This window comes from Lepus europaeus, chromosome 6 (assembly GCF_033115175.1).
Source record: "Lepus europaeus isolate LE1 chromosome 6, mLepTim1.pri, whole genome shotgun sequence".
Classification (NCBI taxonomy): domain Eukaryota; kingdom Metazoa; phylum Chordata; class Mammalia; order Lagomorpha; family Leporidae; genus Lepus; species Lepus europaeus.
This window is the reverse complement of record NC_084832.1, coordinates 101,599,708-101,619,483: the sequence shown is the minus strand read 5'-3', so window position 1 is coordinate 101,619,483 and position 19,776 is coordinate 101,599,708. Positions and strand designations below refer to the sequence as shown.

Sequence of the window (19,776 nt, the reverse complement as noted above, 5' to 3'; positions counted from 1 at the left end):
TCCTCATTTGCTGGGAAAGGAGTCTCCTGGTGTTCCAAGGGCCCGCAACTACCACTTCTGAGCCAGAGCCAGGACCTTGATGAAGTCCTGGCCCTGACAGAGGGTCAGTTCTTGGACCTGCCTCGGTGCTGGCCCCAGGATGATAAATGATACAACCTCTTCTGTGCTCTTCGGTTTCCATATTGATTTCGTGACCTCTGCCAAGCACCGTATGGCTTGCCAACCCCCGTCATTTCCAGCAGTGTTGTGTCTAAGTAGGGCACCTGGATTAAATTGGCTGCCCTGAATTGTGTGAAAGGTGGAATTATGGTGTTCTTTGTTGTTGCTGTTGCTGGTAATTAATGTGTCTATTAATGGAAATATCAACAGGGTTGGGAAGTGGAGGAGGAGGTTTGGAAAGTGTTTCCAGCCACCTCCCGCTCTGTCAGATGGAAAGGGATAACCAATGGACTAAGAATCCTGTGGACTGGGTTGAAGGTGGTTGGAATTTGTCCAGTTTCTTTCTGCCCCCGGTATTAAGGGGAGAGAGGTGGCAGCAGCCCTAGCGCCAGCCCCAGAAGCCCAGCGAGGCTTTGCCAACAACCAGCACCAGCAAGCCCCTTCGGCGTGGGTAGTGTTTGCAGGTGCACTCTGATTTCACTATTTTGAAGTAATTAAGCTGCTTCTTCAATAAAAACAAAGCTTCAGATGTGCCCTGGTTTTCAGTCTTCCCCATCCTGTGCCTTCTGAATGTCTGGATTCGTGGCAGGACAGGGAGCACAGCCCGAGGATGTCTGACCTCTCTTTGTTTCCCAAGGAACTGGGCATCTCCCCGGGGAGCTCACCTACGGCAGGGCACCTAAGCTCAGGGAGAGGTGAGGGCTTCTCAACCCTGAAGGGCCTCTTTCCTTCTCTAATCCCAGACAGGAGAGACTTTGGAGAGGACTTAGAGGTGGCGCTAGGGAATGAGACCAGGGTCCTAGCTGCGCTGTGTGGAGCACGTGGAAGGAAGTGGGCACTGGCAAGCAGGGCTCGATGTGTGCACAGGACAGGTGGCTGCCAATGTGAGCTCTTTGAGACTTTAAACTTCAGCTCTCTTAAATGTGTGCAAAGACCTAAAGAAAACCATGTCCAAAGAACTAAAGGAACTTGAGAACAATGTCTCAGTCAACAGACACTCTTAGGGAAGACAGAATAGAAATTCTGGAATTGAAAAGAAGGGGAAATGAAAAATTCCCTGAGGTGCCCAACAGCATATGCAAGCAGGCAGAGCTGGAGTTGGCTGAGACTACCCGGTCTGAGGAACACAAAGGAAAAGGAATGAAGAGAAAGGAGCAGAATCTCAGGAACCTGTGAGACACCACAAGCAGGCCAAGTCACACGCAACGGCGGCTTCCGGGGGAGAAGGTAGAAAGAATATTTGAAGAAGCAATGACTCAAAATTTCCAAATTTAATGAAAAGTATTAAAGGACACATATAAAAAGCTCAACAAGCTTCAAGTAAGATAAACTCAGAGGTCCACAGCTGGACACATCAAAATCAAATTTTTGAAAGATGGAGACAAAGGCTTTTGAAAGCACGCAGAAAGAAACAATTCATCCCGCACAAGGGGCTCCTCAGAGCTTGACAGCCGACTCCACATTGTTAGGCATGGAGGCCAGGACAGTAGGGTGGTGTAGTCTGAGAAGGCAAGGAAAATGAACCCCAAAATCGTATGTCTAGAAAAACTGACCTTTTAAATGGACAAATGAAGATATTTCCAAATACACAGAAGCTGAGGGAGTTTGTTTTTGCCAGGACTTCCCTACAAGGAATCCTAAAGGGGCCAGCATTGTGGCACAGTGGGTTAAGCTGCCATTTGCAATACCAACATTCTGTCAGTTCAAGTCCTGGTTACTCTGATTCTGATCCCATTTCCTGCTAGTGTATTTGGGAACACAGCAGGAGGTGGCCCGGGTATTTGAGCCCCTGCCACCCATGTGGCAGACCTGTATGGAGTTTCTTGCACTTGGATTCATCCTAGCCTATCAATCTGGGGGGTGAATCAGTGGGTGGGAGATCTCTCTCTGCCTCTCTCTCTCCTTTTCAAATAGATCTGAGAAAAAAAAAAAAAGAAAGAAATACTACAAGGGAGTCCTTCCTGTTAATATGAATCTGGATAAGATGGGGCTAGTGTTATGGCAGGGTGAGTAAAGCCACTGCCTGCAGTGCTGGCAACCCATATGGACATTGGTTCGAGACCCAGCTGTTCCACTTCCAATCCAACTCCCTGTTAATGTGCCTGGGACAGCAGTGGAAGATGGTCCAAGTCCTTGGGCCCTTGCATCCACGTGGGGGACCTGGAAGAAGCTCCTGGCTCCTGGATTTGGCTTGGTCCAGCCCTGGCTGTTGTGGACCTCTGGGGAATGAACCAGCAGATAGAAGATTCCCCGCCCCCCCTTCTCTCTGTCTCCCTTTCTCCCCCGCCTCTGTAACTCTGGCTTTCAAAGAAATAAGTACATCTTTAAAATAGAAAATGTATGAGATAGTAATTTAAATCAATATAAAGAAAGAAAGTATTGGTAAAAGTGATTCTTAGTTAAATATAAAAACAGTACAAATACATTTTGTTTGTAACTCCTTTTTATGTTTTTATACACTTTAAAGGACAACTGCAAAAAGCAGTAATTAAAATTCTATACTGATGCACAAAATGTATGAATATGTAATTTGTGATGACAATGGAAGTAAGGAAGAAACTTCTAGGAGCAGCATTATTGTATACATTGAAAATAAATTATTACCAATCTGGATGGTTACAAATTGAGAGATTAATGGTAATCCACAGAGCAGCTACCAAGGGAAAAAGTTAGAAATATATAGTAAATATGAGACTTCAAATGGTACACAAGGAAATATCTCTTCAACACAATCTGTAACCCCCAACCCGAGGCCAGCACCCCTGACAGCCAGCCAGCCATGCCTGACAGCCAGCCAGCCACCAGGGGCTGCGAGCCCACCAGCACCCAGCTGAAGGAGCCCACGGGGGCCTCAGCACCAGCACAAGATCATCACAGTCACGTTGTTTTCATTTTTTTTTTTAAACAGCCTTCCGGAATAAAGTAGAATAAAATCAAATGAGGTTGGTAACTAGGGACCTGGTGTTGGGCCTCCTGCCTGGGTGTCAGTCTACCCTGTTAATCACCGTGCATGATTTTTCAAAGTGCTATTTTGAGAAGCAGTCACACAATGGCTTTTCCACGGCTATGTGGGCCTGGTTGCTGTCTTCCAGGATGGGAGGCTCCGTTGGGCAGTGCATGGCTTCTTTTGCAGAGTTAAGTAGGCAACAAGCCTAGTGCTTGAACCCAGGGGTGAATTTGTCACCCCTAGTCCGTCCTGGGTCAGGGTTGTGTGGGGGTGGGGGGTGGGGAGGAGGCTGTAGGTTCTTTGTAAAGCACCGGGACACAGACACCAAGGGGGTAATCATGGCACGTGTGGTGGTCTCAGAGAGAGCTGGGTGCTGAAGCTTGGGATTAGGGAAGGAGCAGAGACCCCGGGGTGGAAGCAGGAGCAGAAAGAATTGGGTGCCCTGTTTGCTTCTCTCAACAACTGAGGTATGTCGACGCCCGTGAAGCATGCACCAGTGGCTCCCTCCGGCCTCTGGGCATCGCCCAACAGGGCTATCTTTGGCCTGCAGGAAGCAGCAAGTCTTCCCTGAACAGTTTCCATGGCAACTGCAGGGCTGGGGCTCCCGAGGGCAAGGGGGAGGGAAAGGGAGGTGGAGAAGGCACGTGGTGGCTTTTCTGGAAAAGCCCATCTGTTTCTCTCTCCCAGGAAACCAAGCTGGTGGGAAAAAATAAATAAATACATGGCTTGGGCATCGGGTCTAGAGAGAGAAGGGAGAGAAGACGCCACGATGCTCCAAGAGCAGCTCTCCCGGGGGGGTGGCTCCCTGTGCTTGCATAAGGGCAAGTGGCTGACAAGCACAGAGGTCAGATGGGCCTCGGTAGGTGGCAGCCTGGCAGGATCGGGGTGGGAGCTGTCCTCGGGCGGGGGCCTCCTCTCAGCCACAGCAGGACTTCTTCTTGGCTGGGCGGCCAACCTGGATCGTGTCCTCCCTCGCTGTGTCTTCCTGCTCCTTGAGGACCCTGGGAGGGAGGCAGGGGGCCGCATGCGGGAGCTGTGAGGCCTGGGAGTCGGCAGGTTCCAGGTTGTTGGGGTAACACGGGGAAAACCCAGCCTCCCCAGCGTGCAGGTGCATGACCGGGACAGGTGGGGGGCAGAAGGGGTCCCTGGGTCTCCGCAGCCTCTCTCAGTGAGCAGCCCTCAGCACCGTCCCCTGAATATAGCTGTGGGTTGTTCACTCTACAGAAAGGCGGTCCAAGTGACCGTAGCTCCAGATTAGAGGCAGGAAGCAAGGGGTTAAAATGACGGCAAGGACACTTCCAAGGCACCTTCACCTGAAGCAGCTCCTCTGATTCTCACAGCCTGCAAGTGGGCAGGGAGGAGCCGGCTGATGCCCCCACCTCGTCCCTGACAAAGCTCAAGAGGCTCTGCCCTGGGTAGTTGTGCCAGAGAAGTCTAGAGTTTTTTTCTCTGCGGCACATAACCTCTCCAACATGTGGAAGAGTGGTTCTGGTTCATAATTATTCAAATGAGGGGCCGGCGCTGTGGCGCAGTGGGTTAACGCCCTGGCCTAAAGTGCCGGCATCTCATATGGGCGCCGGTTCTAGTCCCAGCTGCTCCACTTCCGATCCAGCTCTCTGCTATGGCCTGGGAAAGCAGTAGAAGACGGCCCAGGTCCTTGGGCCCCTGCACCCACATGGGAGACCTGGAGGAAACTCCTGGCTCCTGGCTTCAGATCAGTGAAGTTCCGGCCTTTGTGGCCAACTGGAAGTGAACCATCGGATGGAAGACTTCTCTCTCTCTCTCTCTCTCTCTCTCTCTCCCCATCTCCTCTCTCTGTGTAACTCTTTCAAATAAAATAAAAAATAAATCTTTAAAAAAATATTCAAATGAAAGCACGTTTTAAATTTCCCAGAGTGCTAAGGGCACGCTGGGCACTGTTGAGCACTGGATGGACGTCTGTACAGATAGATGGACAGATGCATGGGACAAAGTGAGTGCCTTGATGCGTGAACGAATGGATGGATGAATGAATGCCCAAGGACTGGAAACGGGTCCTGGTGGGTTTTTGTTTTTGCAGGTTTTGGTGTCGGGAGGGCTTCGAGCACTCGTGTTTCTATGTGACCTGTTCCTCCAGTGCCGTCGCTGTGAGCATCACAGCCCCTCCTCCCCGGTTCCTCACTCTGTCCCCCAGGAACCCAGGAGATGACCCATTCTAGCTCCCCGCTGGCTGCCAGTGTGGAGGGACCCAGGAGGTGACCTTTGACCTTCCCCAGGAGCCCCGGGGAAAGTTAGCCTTTAAGGCTTGGAGCAGAATACTGTGGCCAGCGTGACCAGCAGGGACTTTTCCAGAAGGCTGCTCTGAGCCCTGTGATCCCTCACAAAGCTCCACCCTCCCACCCTCCACGGCCGACAGGTAGGGAGGCCTCCTCCAGCCCGGCCCAGCTGGACCCAGCAGGTTACCTGGCTAGGTGCAGCAAGGACTCCTTGGCGTTGTGACCGGAATAGGCACTGCATTCATAGAAGATGAGATTGTTCTCCTGGAATCAGAAGGCGGAAGGCAATGGGCAGAGGGCAGGGGAGCTGCAGGGGCCGCAGGGAGGTGAGCGAGGGCTTGTGTGCCTCCACCTGCCACGCTCACTGCCCATCACCGGCCCCTTAACTCCTCCGGCTGGCTCTGCACTCCACACCTGCTCGACTTCCACTCTAAGCATCTCCCAGGTGAGCTGCACCTTCCGCCGCCTTGGGCCCGGCCACTTCCTCAAGTGCCGCGCATCACCTGTATCACTTGGCCTTCAGGCCCAGCCGTGCGAGTCTGACAAAGACACAAAGGCCAGGGCAGGGAGACCAGGCTGGAGAAGGCGCTTGTGTTTGGTCGCTGGCAGGGCTCCCTGCAGCGTGCTTTTCCAAGGACGGTGCGTTCCTTGGGCCGCGGGCAGGCGCCGTGAAGCACTCGAGAGAAGTTCGGTAGGCCAGCCGGACAACGCGCCAGCTGCCCAGGCTGTTGGCACTGACCCCACCAGCCCAGCGCTGTGCTCAGTGTGTGTGGGGGGGCTCTGGGTCAAGGCTCGTCATATTGTACTTATCAATCCCATTAATGGATTGATTGCTTCTACCATGATGCTAATGGCACCGAGCCCTTGCTTCTGGAGGGGCTTATGGATGCCTTGTGCACGGGGGATGCAGGCTGCCAGCGCTGGCTCCCATCCAGCTCTCCCTGGCCACGCCCCACAGGCCCAACCCCCACCCTCCGCCCTTCTCCCTCAGGCCACACAGGCTACATTTCGCCCTGTCCACTCCATCAGACGCTGGCCCTAGGCCAGTCTGTCACCCAGCAGAGACTCTCGGATGGAAAGTCACGATTTGCCCGCCAGCCTCAGGTTCTGAGCCCAGCACTGAAGGACTGTGTGATCATCTGAATGAATCACTTGGACTCCTCTGGGTCTCAGTCTTTTGTCACTGACCAGACAGAGAAAAAGGCAAATGGGATAATAATACGGGTCTGCAGTTCCTTAAGCAGACTCTCTGGATCCAGATGTATTTAGGAATCCAGAAGTGTTGAATTTTGAAATGGTAATAGTGCAAGGCCTATGGAATACTTAATGCCCTCAGTGGGTCTGAGACATCATCTTATAACCAGGAAGAATGAATATTTCTTCAGTGAAAGATTTGAGTCTTCACTCAAAAGGAGGTAAAAAACACAAGCAGCTTTACGCCACTTCCCAGTAGATTTTTCTGCCAGATGAAATGCAAGATGGTTCTGTCTTCAGAGCATTTTGGGTTTTGGGATTGTGGTGCCTGGTGACCCTGCAGACACCTGCCAGGCCTTGTCCTCCCTTGCCCTCCAATCTCACGTTCCGTGTGTATGCTCGGAGGCTCTGGGCTCCTGGGGCTGTGTACAGCAAGCCTGCGAGGAACTGTGGACTCACGGAGCTGGCAAGCACCCTTGCTCCCAGATACACTGCTCCATGCAGACCAAACCGTGGCCAGAAAAGCAGCCACGGCACAGGCACTGTGTTGTTCTGCCCCACGTCCATGAAGCCTGGCTGGTCCCCTTCTTGGGTGGGAGGGCACATGTGTATTTTTTAAAATTATTTATTTATCTATTTGAAAGGCAGAGAGAGAGAGAAAGATCTTTCTTCTGCTTGTTCACTCCCCAAATGCCTGTAACAAGTACGGCAGGGCCAGGCCACCCAATCGGAGTCTCCCCTATGGGTGGCAGAGACCCAGGTATTTCAGCCACCATGGCCGCCACCCAGGGTGTGCATTAGCAGGAAGCTGGAATCAGAAGCAGGGTCAGGACTCAGAGCCAAGCACTGGGAGACTGACCTCTGGAGCCACGCCCGCCCCGGGATGCTTAGGCAGGTTTTCCAGTGTGAACCCCCTCCCCCGAGGCCATCTGGAGCTCACAGCTTTGAGAATCAATGCTGACAGGCTGAGCTCTCCAACAGCGTGGCCCAGAAGACCCTGCACGGAGTTTCTCATCGCGAAGGTGAACAAGCACAAATGCAGGCGCTGGGATTCAAGCATCAGAGGGGGCCTGGAATCAGTAACCTCTTACTGTCTCAGCCTTTATGGTTCTGAGTGCCAAGCAAGAGAGTTTAGGATACTTCCGTGCACCTCAGAGGGCCCTAACCAACTCCGCTTATGGTCTGTGGCTTAAAAATTTTTTTAAAGTGGCCGGCGCTGCGGCTCACTAGGCTAATCCTCCGCCTTGCGGCGCCGGCACACCGGGTTCTAGTCCCGGTCAGGGCACCGATCCTGTCCCGGTTGCCCCTCTTCCAGGCCATCTCTCTGCTGTGGCCCGGGAGTGCAGTGGAGGATGGCCCAAGTCCTTGGGCCCTGCACCCCATGGGAGACCAGGAGAAGCACCTGGCTCCTGCCATCGGATCAGTGCAGTGCGCCGGCCGCAGCGCGCCTACCGCGGCGGCCATTGGAGGGTGAACCAGCGGCAAAAGGAAGACCTTTCTCTCTGTCTCTCTCTCTCTCTCACTGTCCACTCTGCCTGTCAAAAAATTTAAAAAAAAATTTTTTTTAACTTTTATTTATTTGAGAAGGGGAACCGGGGAGGGGAGAGAGAGAGAGAGAGAGAGAGAGAGAGAGAGAGAGACACTCATCCACAGGTTGACTTTCCAAATGCCCAGTGACCTTGGACCTCAGTCCGGACCTCCCATGTGGATGGGAGGGACCCAGACACTTGAGCCATTATCTGCTGCCTCACAAGGTGCACGTTAGCAGAATCTAGACGCAAGAGCACAGCTGGGACATAAACCCAGGCACTGCAGTATGGGATGTGAGCATCCTAAGTGGCATTTTAGCCACTAAGCCAAATGCCCACTTGGCTTTCAAGTGCAGGAGCTGGAACTCTGCACAGCTTCCAGGGAAGATTCCCACCAGTGCTCTTGGGCACATGTCCACGTGCCCCGGGATGGGGGTGGGGGGTGGGGTCCCACCCTGTCCAGAGGGATGGAAATGCTCACCTTGGCAAGCTGTTCTCCAAGGCCTCGGGGGACTTCCCGCTCCTTCTCATTGTCAAGTTTATTGCCTAGCAGCAGCACAGGCACGCGGTCTCCCACGGCGTCCTGCAGAACAGATAATCCACCAAGTGAGAGAAGCATCCATAAGGAGCGCCCAGAAGGACAGCCTGGAAATGCTGGCTGGGGAGGTACAATCTGGCTCGAGAATCCCCAGCTGCCAGCAAAGGCCCGAGAGCCCCCTTCTGCGACAGCCTCAGTTTACCACGCTTCGGCAGGGTGCCCGAGGCCCGCCCCTGGGTGCCTCCCAGCCCTATCTTTGCAGTGGCCGCGCCATCTTCACTATGCTCCTTGGGTCTTGAATGGAAGATGGGCTCTGCAGGTGTGCAGGGGAGTGGGGTGCAGGAGGAGTATGCTCCTGCATTCAGCACCCCAGGTCATCCTGAGGGCCAGGCTTAGTCTAGGGAATCAAGGGAATCAATGCAATGTGGTCTGAGGCTGTGCTGGGGGCTGCTTGGGTTAGAAGTGGCACCTCCCGAGGCCTCCCCTTGGCACACAAGCTCCCTGATGGTGGGAGCTGAGTTGGAGTCAGGGTGCTGGGCCCGCATGGCTGCATTAAGTGGCTGTTGCATGTCCAGTTGGAGGTGGACATTACAGACCCCTGCTGCTGGGTGCTTTGCCTCTGAGCAGCTATACCTCTGGGGCCAGAAGTCCCAGGCTCTGCAAGGCGTCTGCCCTCTGGACTCCTCCAGTGGCTGTAGCATGACAACCATGGGCCTGCCTCCCCTGGGGATCTGCATCCCTGGGGTCTCTGCTCCTCCTTTGTGAAGGGGGTGCCGCATGGGCCTCTCCGGAGGGTGCCCGCAGGACCCAGCACGCTCAGTGACTCGGTGGATACAGCCTCGTTCACATCTCTGCGGGTTACTACTTTTGCTTCGTGGAATACTTAATTAGGGACTTTTCAGCACACTTTGGGAACAAACCGTGATTCCTGGTAGTGCAGTGTTTACTGCATGGAGGGGGCAGCGGGCTAACAAAACTGGGTTACTGCACAGCTAAGGTTGTCTCCATCTTCAGCTACCTCACCTCACCATTTCAAACGAATGTCCAAAGACGAGCTGACAAACACGCCTATTTTAAGTGGAAATGCAATTATGCTTGAAATGAAAGCCTCCAAGTCTCCTTAACCTGCACATTTGTATTTCCCTTCGATAGAGGGAAAAAAATTCTCATCTATGAAATGGGCGCACGTCAAACTCTCCGGGAATCCAAAAACACGTTCAGCAGCGAAGACACTGAGTAATGAGGACTCTGTAGTAAATGGCCCCACTGTTCCCTAACACTGATTATCTGGATTCTTGCCTCTAATGAACGCTCTGCTACTTGGTGCCTTATTGCCTTGAACTCTCTAAAGCTGCCATCCATTGGTAAGATGTTGATTCACGCTTGTTATAACCACTAAAAGGCACTGCAAGCTCTTAGGGTGCTCTTCTGCCCCATCAACACGGATTAAGTTATGTGCAGTGTTGCTGAGACATTAAGTGCGTTGCACCATATTCCAATTACTTGAAAGTGAGAGGCCCATATACAGGATGCTGTGGCTCCCTATTAGCCCGAGCCGTCACTAACAGGAGCGCCGCCTGTTCTCCCACTGCACACTTGCGCGAAGCAGAGTTTTTCACAGGAAAGCGGAGGAAGCAGAGGACATGGGCCAAAGGCTTGCAGTTTGGAGCACCTGGGAGAGAGATGCTGGTGGACGGCCGGGCGAGGGAGGACACGGCCTGTGGGATTTCTCGACATGCAGGCTCTCTGGAAGTAGGAGCAGCAGACTGGAAATCTGGGGTCAGACTCTAACCCGGATTCTGTCGCTACTTGGAGCGGGCGGTGGCTTCAGTGCCCCACTTGGTGAAGGCGACGGCAGGCCCCGAGTGGCCCACGGGAGTGAGGAAGGGACAGAGGCGTAAGCCCAACACCCGAGCCCTGTGCTCCAGACGCCAGTGCTGCCTCTTAGGGACAGCAGGGGCCGTGTCCTTTCCGTTTGAAAGCGATTTCTGGATCCGAGGGGTTCAGAGGTCCCGGCAGGAAAGCAGCTGGGGTTTCCGTCTTCCACAGCTACCCTGGTCACAGCACCCCCTCCACAGGCTGTCCGTCACCGTCACCCCGGCCCAAGGTCAGACTCTGACTCAGGGACGTGGGGAGGACATGCGGTTGGGGGTCGGGCTCTCATGGTCTTCCTTAACTTTAACACCCGAAGTCTTGATCTAGCTGCCTAAACTCTACACCTGTTTCATTCTAACTGGCCTTTCAGCCCAGGTATCCCTTGGCAAGTGCATGCCCATAACTGCTCCCTAATGAAGTAGCACTTCCTTTTGAAAAGGTCAAAGGGCACCTTTTTCAATCGTCTAAGGCTCTGGGGAACAAGTCTCAGGTCTGCCAATCTGTAGTGGATCCCATTAAAGGGGTCGGCAGAAAACCCCATGGGCGTGGCAGGTCAGAGTAAAGAGAGCTTAGCTCCTGAGCCAGCCACACAGCCTTTCTCTGGGAGACTCGGGCTGGTTTCTGTTCTGGGACCCGCTGTCGGAGAGGCCCTTTGACATCTTAGCTGCCTCTCTCTGAGCCCGAGCTTGTTGGAAGACAAGATTTGTTGAAATGCACACGATTACCCAATCTTGACTTTAAATAACCAGAGCTGTTGGCGTGGCACAGAGGATCGGCGTTCAGCTTAGAATGCGCAGCTGTTGGGTTTGGTGGGTTGTGGGGTGTGTGTGTGTGTGTGTGTGTTCATAGCTGTTTGCTGGGAGGCATGAAAAGCACTCAGCTGGGAGCGTGCTGCTATTTCTCTTGAGCCAAAACAAAAAAATTTCTCAGCACATGAAAGCATGCCATTGCCGTTATGCTAAGAAAAAAAAAAAAAACTGCAAAATTATATCTTGGGGGTTTCCATATTTATCCACCCCCTGGACGCTGAGGCAAAACAAGATTTATTTATGTAGTTCATTTTAAACTGCCAGCACTTCAAGCTCCACTTGGAACGTGGGGGGGAAAAAAATCAAACTGCTATTTTTTGCTCCGCGCTGTACGTTGTCACCAAGGACAGAGATCACAGGATGTAGCTGGCAGCTCAGGCGGGGAGAGGGAAGTGGGCCAGGCCCCCTTGAGCTGCACAACCGTTCTGCTTTGAGACCGAAGCAAGAAAAGCCTGAGAAAGCAGACAGATGGCCGGCTGTCCGGGGGCAGAGGTCAGCCGCGGGCCGCGTGGCTGGAGGAAAGCGCCGGGCAGAGGCCGAGCCCGGGGTCCTGATTCGGCAGGCGCCGTGGACAAGTCAGTTCCTCCCTTTGGATCTGTTTTTCTCACACTTGAAACGAGAGGTCTCTAAGTGGTTTTTCCAGTTCAGAGAGACTGGTCTAGCACATCACCTGCTCCAGTCATCTGCTTCCCCAGTGTCCGGGCTTCATAATATGGTGCTGTCAGAACGACAAAAAGATCTATACAGAAGTTCAACACCCGGGAACACAGACCCGGGGCGCTGAGGGTTGTCTGGACTTGAAGGAAACACCAGTCCACACAGGCTTCTGCCAAATCCCATTTTCTCTCCCTGCCCCAGGCCACAACGTCTTTAGAGGTCCAGTTTGTCCCCTGGCCTACCAGGGGACACTTAGTGCCCCCTCTGGATGGGAGTGGCTGGAGACATTCTAGCCAAAGGAGGCGAGACGGTTACAGCACTGCTGAGTTGGCAGCGGGGAGGAACCGCGTCGACGTCATTTGAGGTGCACAGGAGAGGTGGCGCACAGCGGGCCCCCAGACGTGGTGACGCCTGAGAGAGGATCGAGGACTTGGGTGGGTGGGGCAGGTGGGCAGGTGTAAGGTGTTTTCTTGCATCCAAGGATTTTGGTTTTCTCTGTGCTACAAGGTAACCCTCCAAGATCTCATCCCTACACAACTGCTTCGCCCTTCTGGCCACTGAGAGTCAAATGCCACGTATACTGCAGACTCGGGGCACGGTAGGTCCGGAAGTGACCAGGCTGGGAGAGTCAGGACTCCATTTGCAGGAAGCTTCACGCCTCCCCACCTCTTCCAAGAGTCAGCCTTCGCCACGGAGGGCGTGTCCGGCCGTGTAAGTGCTGCTGTCCAGGCCGAGGGCGGAAGGGGCACTGCGAGCCACCGGCCGCCCCTCCCTTCGTAACGAGCTTCAGGGCCCCGAAGGCTGCTATTAGAGCGCGCCCTCCACCCTCCCCTCGCCAGGCGAGGGAGTTGGTAAAGTGCTCGGAGCTCTTTGGAAAAATCAAGTGTGCCACAAATATAAAGCACTTATTATTTCCAGTTCCCCTCAGATCAAATTAAGTGTCAAGTTTCCATCTATCAGCTGACACCTCTGATTGCCGGTTGCCAAGGCAGAATGAGTTCGCTTTTCAAGAATTGGGAGAATAATTGCGTTTCTGATGCTCCCCTTGCACACTTTCCACACACACCCTGCCACGAGACACAGCCTCCCGCACTGGCTCCCGAATCCCCAGGCTGCTAAGTTGAATATGTCTCCAGGTGCATCACACGGCAGTCTCTGGGGTGCCAGGAGCCACAAGGCCATGTGGGGGCCGGGGAGCCAACTCCCGGCCAACAGCACAGGTGCCTTTGTACATGACTGTGGCTCACAGGGTGGACCCTGGACCAGCAGCACCGGCCTCCCCCGAGCACTTGTTAGAAACACAAATCTCAGAGCATGGCCCAGACCTGCTGTGTCCCAGTCTGCATTTTAACAGGGTCCCAGGTCATCCCTACCTGTGTTGAGTTTGAGAAGCACCTGTGCAGGCTGGGGGGGGGGGGGGGGGGCTGGGTATCAAAGGCAATTGGAGAGCTCTGGGTTTTTTTCTCCCTGGGCCCTGAATCATTCCACTGTGGGGAAAAGGGCTCTGGAATTCATGTTGGTTAAAACATCCTCCTGATGTTCATCTAAGTTAGCCATCTAGGAGAGTTTAACTGTACCTTCTCCTGAAATTTTCAAGAAGGAAAATCTTGAACTACAAATTGTATGGGAAACCCCACCCACAGAGAATTGTGATTTAACCAACCATGGATTTGCCTCCTGGCCCGGCCCCCGCACCCATGGGTGCATCATGGCTTCCAGGGGGCATTGTAGCAAGCAGGGGCTGGTGATGTTCTTCAGCCCAGGGAGGCGTGTGCTTGGTACACGTTCTGGAGAATGACCCCAGTCACAGCTCAAGGTGGCCTGAGAGTTCTTCCCTCCCATCACCAAATCTAACCTGATGTTCTCTGTCCTCTGGATCCCAGCTCTCCGTGCAGGTGTCTAGGAAGTGACAGCCCCCATGACGGCAGACAGCACAGATCCATACGCTTGTCTGCACTCACTCCCACTAACCCCAGGCCACAGGACCAGCTCTGCCCAGCTCTAGCACACATCGAAATGCAGACACTGGCTCACAATCCTGCGTCTGTGGCTGGGAAAAGAAGGGGTGGGCTGGAGAAGCAGTGGCCCCGATTTCTCCACTTGAGCATGAGACGGCTATGCCAGGTTGGAGGTGTTCAAAGGGAAACCCCTTTTGTCCACCGAAATTGTACCTGGACTTACAATGTACAAAACTTGAAGATGCAGAGCCAGCCTGACCGATAGGGGAATGAGGGGCCCAGAACTGTGGCCACTGAACCTTTCCCTGCCCCAACCCAAGCTCTGGGGAACATCAGTTGCATTCCAGGGCTTGGCAGAAGTTCTGAAAACCACCAAGTTGGGAGACCCCCAAGGTCTCTCCTGTGCCTAACTTCTGTGAGGAAGACGGATCTGCTGGTGTTGCCACAACAACCAAGAAGAGGAAGGAGGGAGGGAGGGGGAGAAAATTCATGCCACGAACACCAGTGTTTACAGAGGAATCGCTGTCACGTTCACCAGGGCCATTTCCTTCCATTGCTAGCTCGGTGTCCAGATGATCTGCTGCATTTCAAGACTCGCCTCTTCTCATACAGTGCTTCAGGTGCAGCAATTTTGAACAATAATTTGTGTTAAATAGTTTTCTGGGCTCTGGCATCCATTCTGTTCCTTGTGTTTTTTTTTTTTTGTTGTTTTTGTTTTTTGGTAACGAGAAGGAAACAGATGAGTGGAGAAAGGGAATGGCTCAACCAGTCAGAACTGTAAGAGAAAGATTTGGGTTGGAGGGGTCATAGCTCTTTGGGCCCAAAGGAGTGAAGAAATGCACAACTCTAGTTTCTGCCTTCACCACCAGAGGGCGTCCATGAGCTCATCCACCATCCGCTGGGCACTGCTTACGTGGGTCCCCATGCCACGCTCCCAGGTTACACTGCTGCTCCCAGGAGGCAGACTCCAGCCGAGGCTGTGGGTGGGTAAACACGGGACTTGCAAGGGTTTCGAGGAAGTGACCAGGGACTGTGCACGCTGCTGCAGGCCTGGAGCAGAGGCAGCTGCCCGTCAGCTCCGTGAAGGCGCCAGCGCTGTCTCGTTTGCTGCTGGAATCCCCAGCCCCTGGACAGCGCCCGGCAGTGTATCTGCACCAAACTCCGCAAACCAAAGATGACGCTGGCATAAGGGCTGGGACATCTATGTGACTGGTTCGTCCATATGACCCTTGACCTTGAAGAGGCTGCCTTGGCATGGCAGAAGAGGAGCACGAAGACAGGGAGGGAGCAGGAAACACACGCGAAGCAACACGCTGCAAGCAAGGCTGGAGACAGCAGAGTCCTCGAGATCACCCTGAATTCCAAGGGGACACCACGGCCCCGAGGCCCTGCCTGGAGCCCCCACACGGGCGGTCAAGGTGCCCTTGTGTGAAAGCTGTGACAGAGGTCCCCAGACGCAGCCCAGAGCAGCTCCCGGGAAGCACGCAGCTGGGCCCCCAGAGCCAGACTGACGCAGGGCGTGGAAGAGGCGGTGCTGAGGATGAGGGAAGACTCCCAGCCCTCTCCCAACCCAGACTCTGGCTCTGAGAGCCCACGGCAGTGGGAGGGACACAGTTCCTGGTGTCACGTGTCCGTTTGCTCCCCAGGAGGGCAGGGTCTGTGTCCGTCTCGTTCATGTCCGGACTCCCAGTGGCCAGCCTGCTCCGAGGCATTGCTGCCTGGACAGAGGAACCGGTCTGTTCTGAATCGGGTCTGGAAAGTGCAGCGGGCTAGGTGGGCGGGCGGCAGAGAAGAGGGGGTGGCGCAAGAGCAAGCCCGGGGCTCCCCGGGAGGCGGCCAGCTCACCTCCACGTTGCTCAGCCACTGTCGCACCGACAGGAAGGACTGCTTGGCCGTGAGGTCGTACATGATGATGACCCCGTCGGCTTTTCTGAAGAACTGCTGGGTGATGCAGCGGTACCTGTCGCGGAAGGGCCATGGGGTGAGGGGTGCTGGACCGTCCCTGTGGTGGCCAGGCTGGTGGGGGGACAGCTCCTCACCTCTCCTGCCCAGCCGTGTCCCACAGCTGCAGGGCCACCTGCGCATTGTCCACAGTCACGGTCTTCACGCGGTAATCGATGCCTGCAAGGTGCAATGGACTTGCTGGGGCTGCCGCACACCAGAGCCAGCCTCATCTTCAAACCAGAGCGTGCTGGCTCCAACGTGCCCGGAGTCACACCCCGCCCAGGGTGCAGCTTCTGGGAGGTGACGAGGGGACGTGGACAGAACACTGCTTCAGGATGCCTGGCTCTTGCGTTCTGGTCCTATCTCTGCCACGCACTGGCTGCGGGGTCTTGATCAAGTCATGGAGCCTCTCGGAACTGCAGCTGTCATGTGATCCAGACCCGTGGAGGGATCAATCAGATCACGCACGTGAAAGCACAAGACCAACGCAGACCCTCGTTCGTGCCCACCGGCTTACTCCCTCACTGGGAACACGGAGGAGGAGGCGTGGTGGCGCAGCCTGTGATGCCGGCATCCCACATCAGGGCACCGGTTCAAGCCCCCACTGTTCTGCTTCTAATCCAAGTCCCTGATAGTGCATCTGAGCAAACAGCACATGATATGGCCCAAATACGTGGGCCCTGCCACCCACATGGGAGGCCTATGGGAAGTTCTTGGTTCCTGGCTTTAGCCTGGCCCAAGCCTGGCTGCTGCAGCCATTTGAGGAGTGAACCACTGGATGAAAACTAGCTCTCTCGTGCGCGAGCTCTGCCTTTCAAATAAATAGATAGATTTAAAAAAAAAAAAAAAAGAGGAAAAAAGATCGTCTCCAAATTAATCTTCCTTCCTCCCTTTCTTCCTTTCTGTCTCTCTTGGCCTAGAACCCTTCCAAGTCTCCCCTAATAAAACCCAAATATCCAAGGGGTGGGTCGTACACCTGCACCATCCAATCCAGAGGTGTTGGGGGTAGGGAGAAGGAGGAAGAAGCAGGGGAGACACGGCAGGTAGAGGAAAGGACAGAAGAGAGGGGAGGAGGCGGAGGGAGGAAGGAGCCAAAGGAAGGCAGCCTTCACCCTTGAGATGGAAGCCCAGGCACTGGGCCAGGGAGAGGGAAGGAGGTCAGTGGCCTGCATTCTGTGGCCCACGCCAGCCTCGGTACTGTGATCCAGATGTTCCCCCTCTGCTGTGTGGGCAAGAGCGTTCATGATGCAGGGAGCTGTTGCAATCCTCCCCTCAAGGACCGGGCCCCAGAGCTCGCCAGGATCCCCTCGCACCCTCACAAAGACCCCTGTAGTCCTGACCTGGACGGACAGCAACACAGGAGGGCAAGCAGAGACGGAGGCAGTTGATGGGAAAAGTCACCCCGCCACGGCAAAAGCCAAGGCCACAGCAAAGGCCAAGGCCAGCCCACTAGAGACCCACAAGGAGAGGAGAGGCAGAGGTGGCCTCTCGGAGAATGTTGGGGCCAAGCGGGGTCCAGAGGCCTGTGCTTCAGATGAGGGCAGAGAGAAACCCTCCATGTAGGTGTCCCACATGGCTGCCCGGGGTTAACAAAAGTGATTCTTCCCCTTAGGGAGTGCTTTCCACTGGCCGCCTCCCCCACCTCACAGTGCACCTGTGTCGTCCACGTGAGCCGTTATCTGCAAGCACATGTGGACACACTCGTGTGCCCCACACGCACACCCGTGCATATATTCACACACACTCACATGCACACACACACAAATGCATGCGCCACGGAGAGCCGGAGAGCAGGAGTCCAGATGCTGCGCCCGCCGGAGCCAGACACCTGCAATGGTGACAGCGGAGACATGTGAACCCAGCTCACTGGCCCTCTGATTGTGTACCTCGGGCACACAGCCCCTGGCTTCTTTGTTCCAAGGACAAAGCTCTGGCTAAGTACTCGCATCAAAACACGTTGCACCTGGTGGGGAGCAGCACCCTGGGGGAGTTTTTCTCCTTGGGTAAAAGCAGTGAAGGGGCTTCAGGGTCTGTAGTCTGAGAGGAGAAGGCCAGCCACGGCTGGATCTGAAACAGGCTGGCGGGTCCAGGGCCCGGAGGACGGAGCCCTCTGCTTGTTGGCAAGGCCGCTGGCAGGAGCGCAGGTGGGTGCTGTGGGAGCGAGCAGCTGGGTCTTGGCTGCCATTGGCTACTTATTCTGCCAGGGGGTGGGAGCTTTGTCTCACTGGGAGTGAGCTGGACAGCAGAGAGCTAGAAGATGTGTTCTGTGCTGGGGTGAGCTTGGCCAGACTCCCTGCTGTACACACAAAGGACTCCTCCCTGCCCACACAGGCAGGCAGGTGGAGGAAGCAGGTGAGTAAGCCCACAGGGGCGCTAATGGATCTGAAGGCCACTAGCAGCTCTAAGATCCCAGGTGGCAGCAGACCCACGTCCTGTGTTGCCGGCTCAGTGCTGCCACTGAGCAGCAGCGGGATCTTGCTGATGCTTTACCTCGCCTCCTCGGAGGGGTCCACTTTCCCCACCCACAAACTCAGGCCACAGATGAAACGGCCATGTCCAGTGTTTACGACCTTGAGGTTCAGCTGTAACAGACAATGGTCATGTCATGGTGACCCTCACCTTGCAACCCAACTGGCTCCAAAATGACATCAAGTTGCAGCCGCCTGTCACCAGAAAGTGGGCTATGGAGAGAGACGGTGTGGGTTGGAGCTGGGCTGAAGGACCCCCGGGAAGTGGTGTTTATGTTTCTGGAAAATACGGGTGTGAGTTGCAGCAAAGCAGGAGGGGTAGAGGAGTGGGGAGCACCAGCAAGCCTTAGGGTGCTCCTAGATTTCTCTGTAGAGAAGGGGAGTGGGACAGAATCTGAGTAGTGGCCAGGAGAGGACCAAGGTAAAGCTTTGGCAAGGAGCACCTTGGGTTCTGCCTGGTGATTTAAAGCAGGGAGGCCATGACTCCCTGCAAAGGGCAGTGGAAAGAGCACTGGACTTGGAGTCCTGGGTTCTAGTGAGCCTTAGCTGCTAATATTCAGCTTGACCAGGGCTCTCGGTCGCCTCACTTACAACATGAGATGTTATGCACAGGCCACTCCCCCAGCTGCTTCTGGCTCTAGTGTCCTACAAAACCCATCATCTCATGCCTCCAGGATGTCTATGGGGCCCAAGAAGGTGCTATTTTTTTTTAAAAAAAAATTAGTTCACTAATTTTTGTTTTCTTTGAAAGGCAGAGAGATACACACACACACAAAGATCTGCCATCTGCTAGTTCACTCCCGAAATGCCCACAACAGTCAGGGTTGGACCAGGCTTCAGGCAGGAGGCAAGAACTCCATCGCAGTCTCCCATGTGGGTGGCAGGGACCCACGTGTTTGGGCCATCACCTGCTGCCTCCCAGGGTGGGTGTTAGCAGGAAGCTGGAATGGAGAGGAGAGCCAGGACTCGAACCCAGGCACGCTGAGAGGGGATGAGGGTGTCCCAAGCCGCAGCTCCACAGCTGCACCAAATGCCCAGCCCTAAGCACCTGCTATTGAAGGAGTAGGCTGGGTCCTAAGGTGGGACAGGCAGGACACTCCCAGTCACATGGTTGTGTTACAGCAACTCACTTTACACACAAGGACAAGGGTCCTCATTCCTGGGAGGGAGTGGATTCCAGGAAGTTAACAGGGACCCCTCTGGCGATGGAAGTGTGCCAGGAAGAACCACGGCACCCCCACTCCTGGACATTGCCATGGCCACTGACTGCCCTGGCCGGGTGACGGCCAGGTCCTGATCTGGGGTTGGACGGTGTGGCCTCTGCGGCCGTGACAGCTCTGTGAAGGGTGCACCTTCCAGACGGCTGCTGTGCCATCTGCTCGCCGACGTGAGCAGCAGAGCGAGCCCGCTGCGTGGCAGGGAAGCTAATCTGAGCCGCTGCTC

The 19,776-nt window shown here is 54.7% G+C and overlaps 1 protein-coding gene across 4 annotated transcripts in view; it reads right to left on the bottom strand.

Annotated features, from left to right (window-relative positions):
* Positions 1-2,624: 2,624 nt before the first annotated feature.
* The window catches only part of CRACR2A (calcium release activated channel regulator 2A), a 202,812-nt gene continuing 185,660 nt past the window's right edge, over positions 2,625-19,776 (bottom strand). For 2 of the 4 annotated variants that reach the window (XM_062194772.1, XM_062194773.1), the window contains exons 14-18: positions 15,961-16,042; positions 15,767-15,881; positions 8,566-8,667; positions 5,549-5,625; positions 2,625-4,107 (exon numbers count right to left, since the gene is read on the bottom strand). In XM_062194772.1, coding sequence (XP_062050756.1) covers positions 4,023-4,107; positions 5,549-5,625; positions 8,566-8,667; positions 15,767-15,881; positions 15,961-16,042 — 461 coding nt within the window. In that variant the 3' untranslated portion in view covers positions 2,625-4,022. Of the gene's footprint in view, positions 4,108-5,548; positions 5,626-8,565; positions 8,668-15,766; positions 15,882-15,960; positions 16,043-16,217; positions 16,288-19,776 lie in introns of those variants that run through there. The other 2 variants (XR_009866226.1, XM_062194775.1) reach the window with 2 other exon arrangements.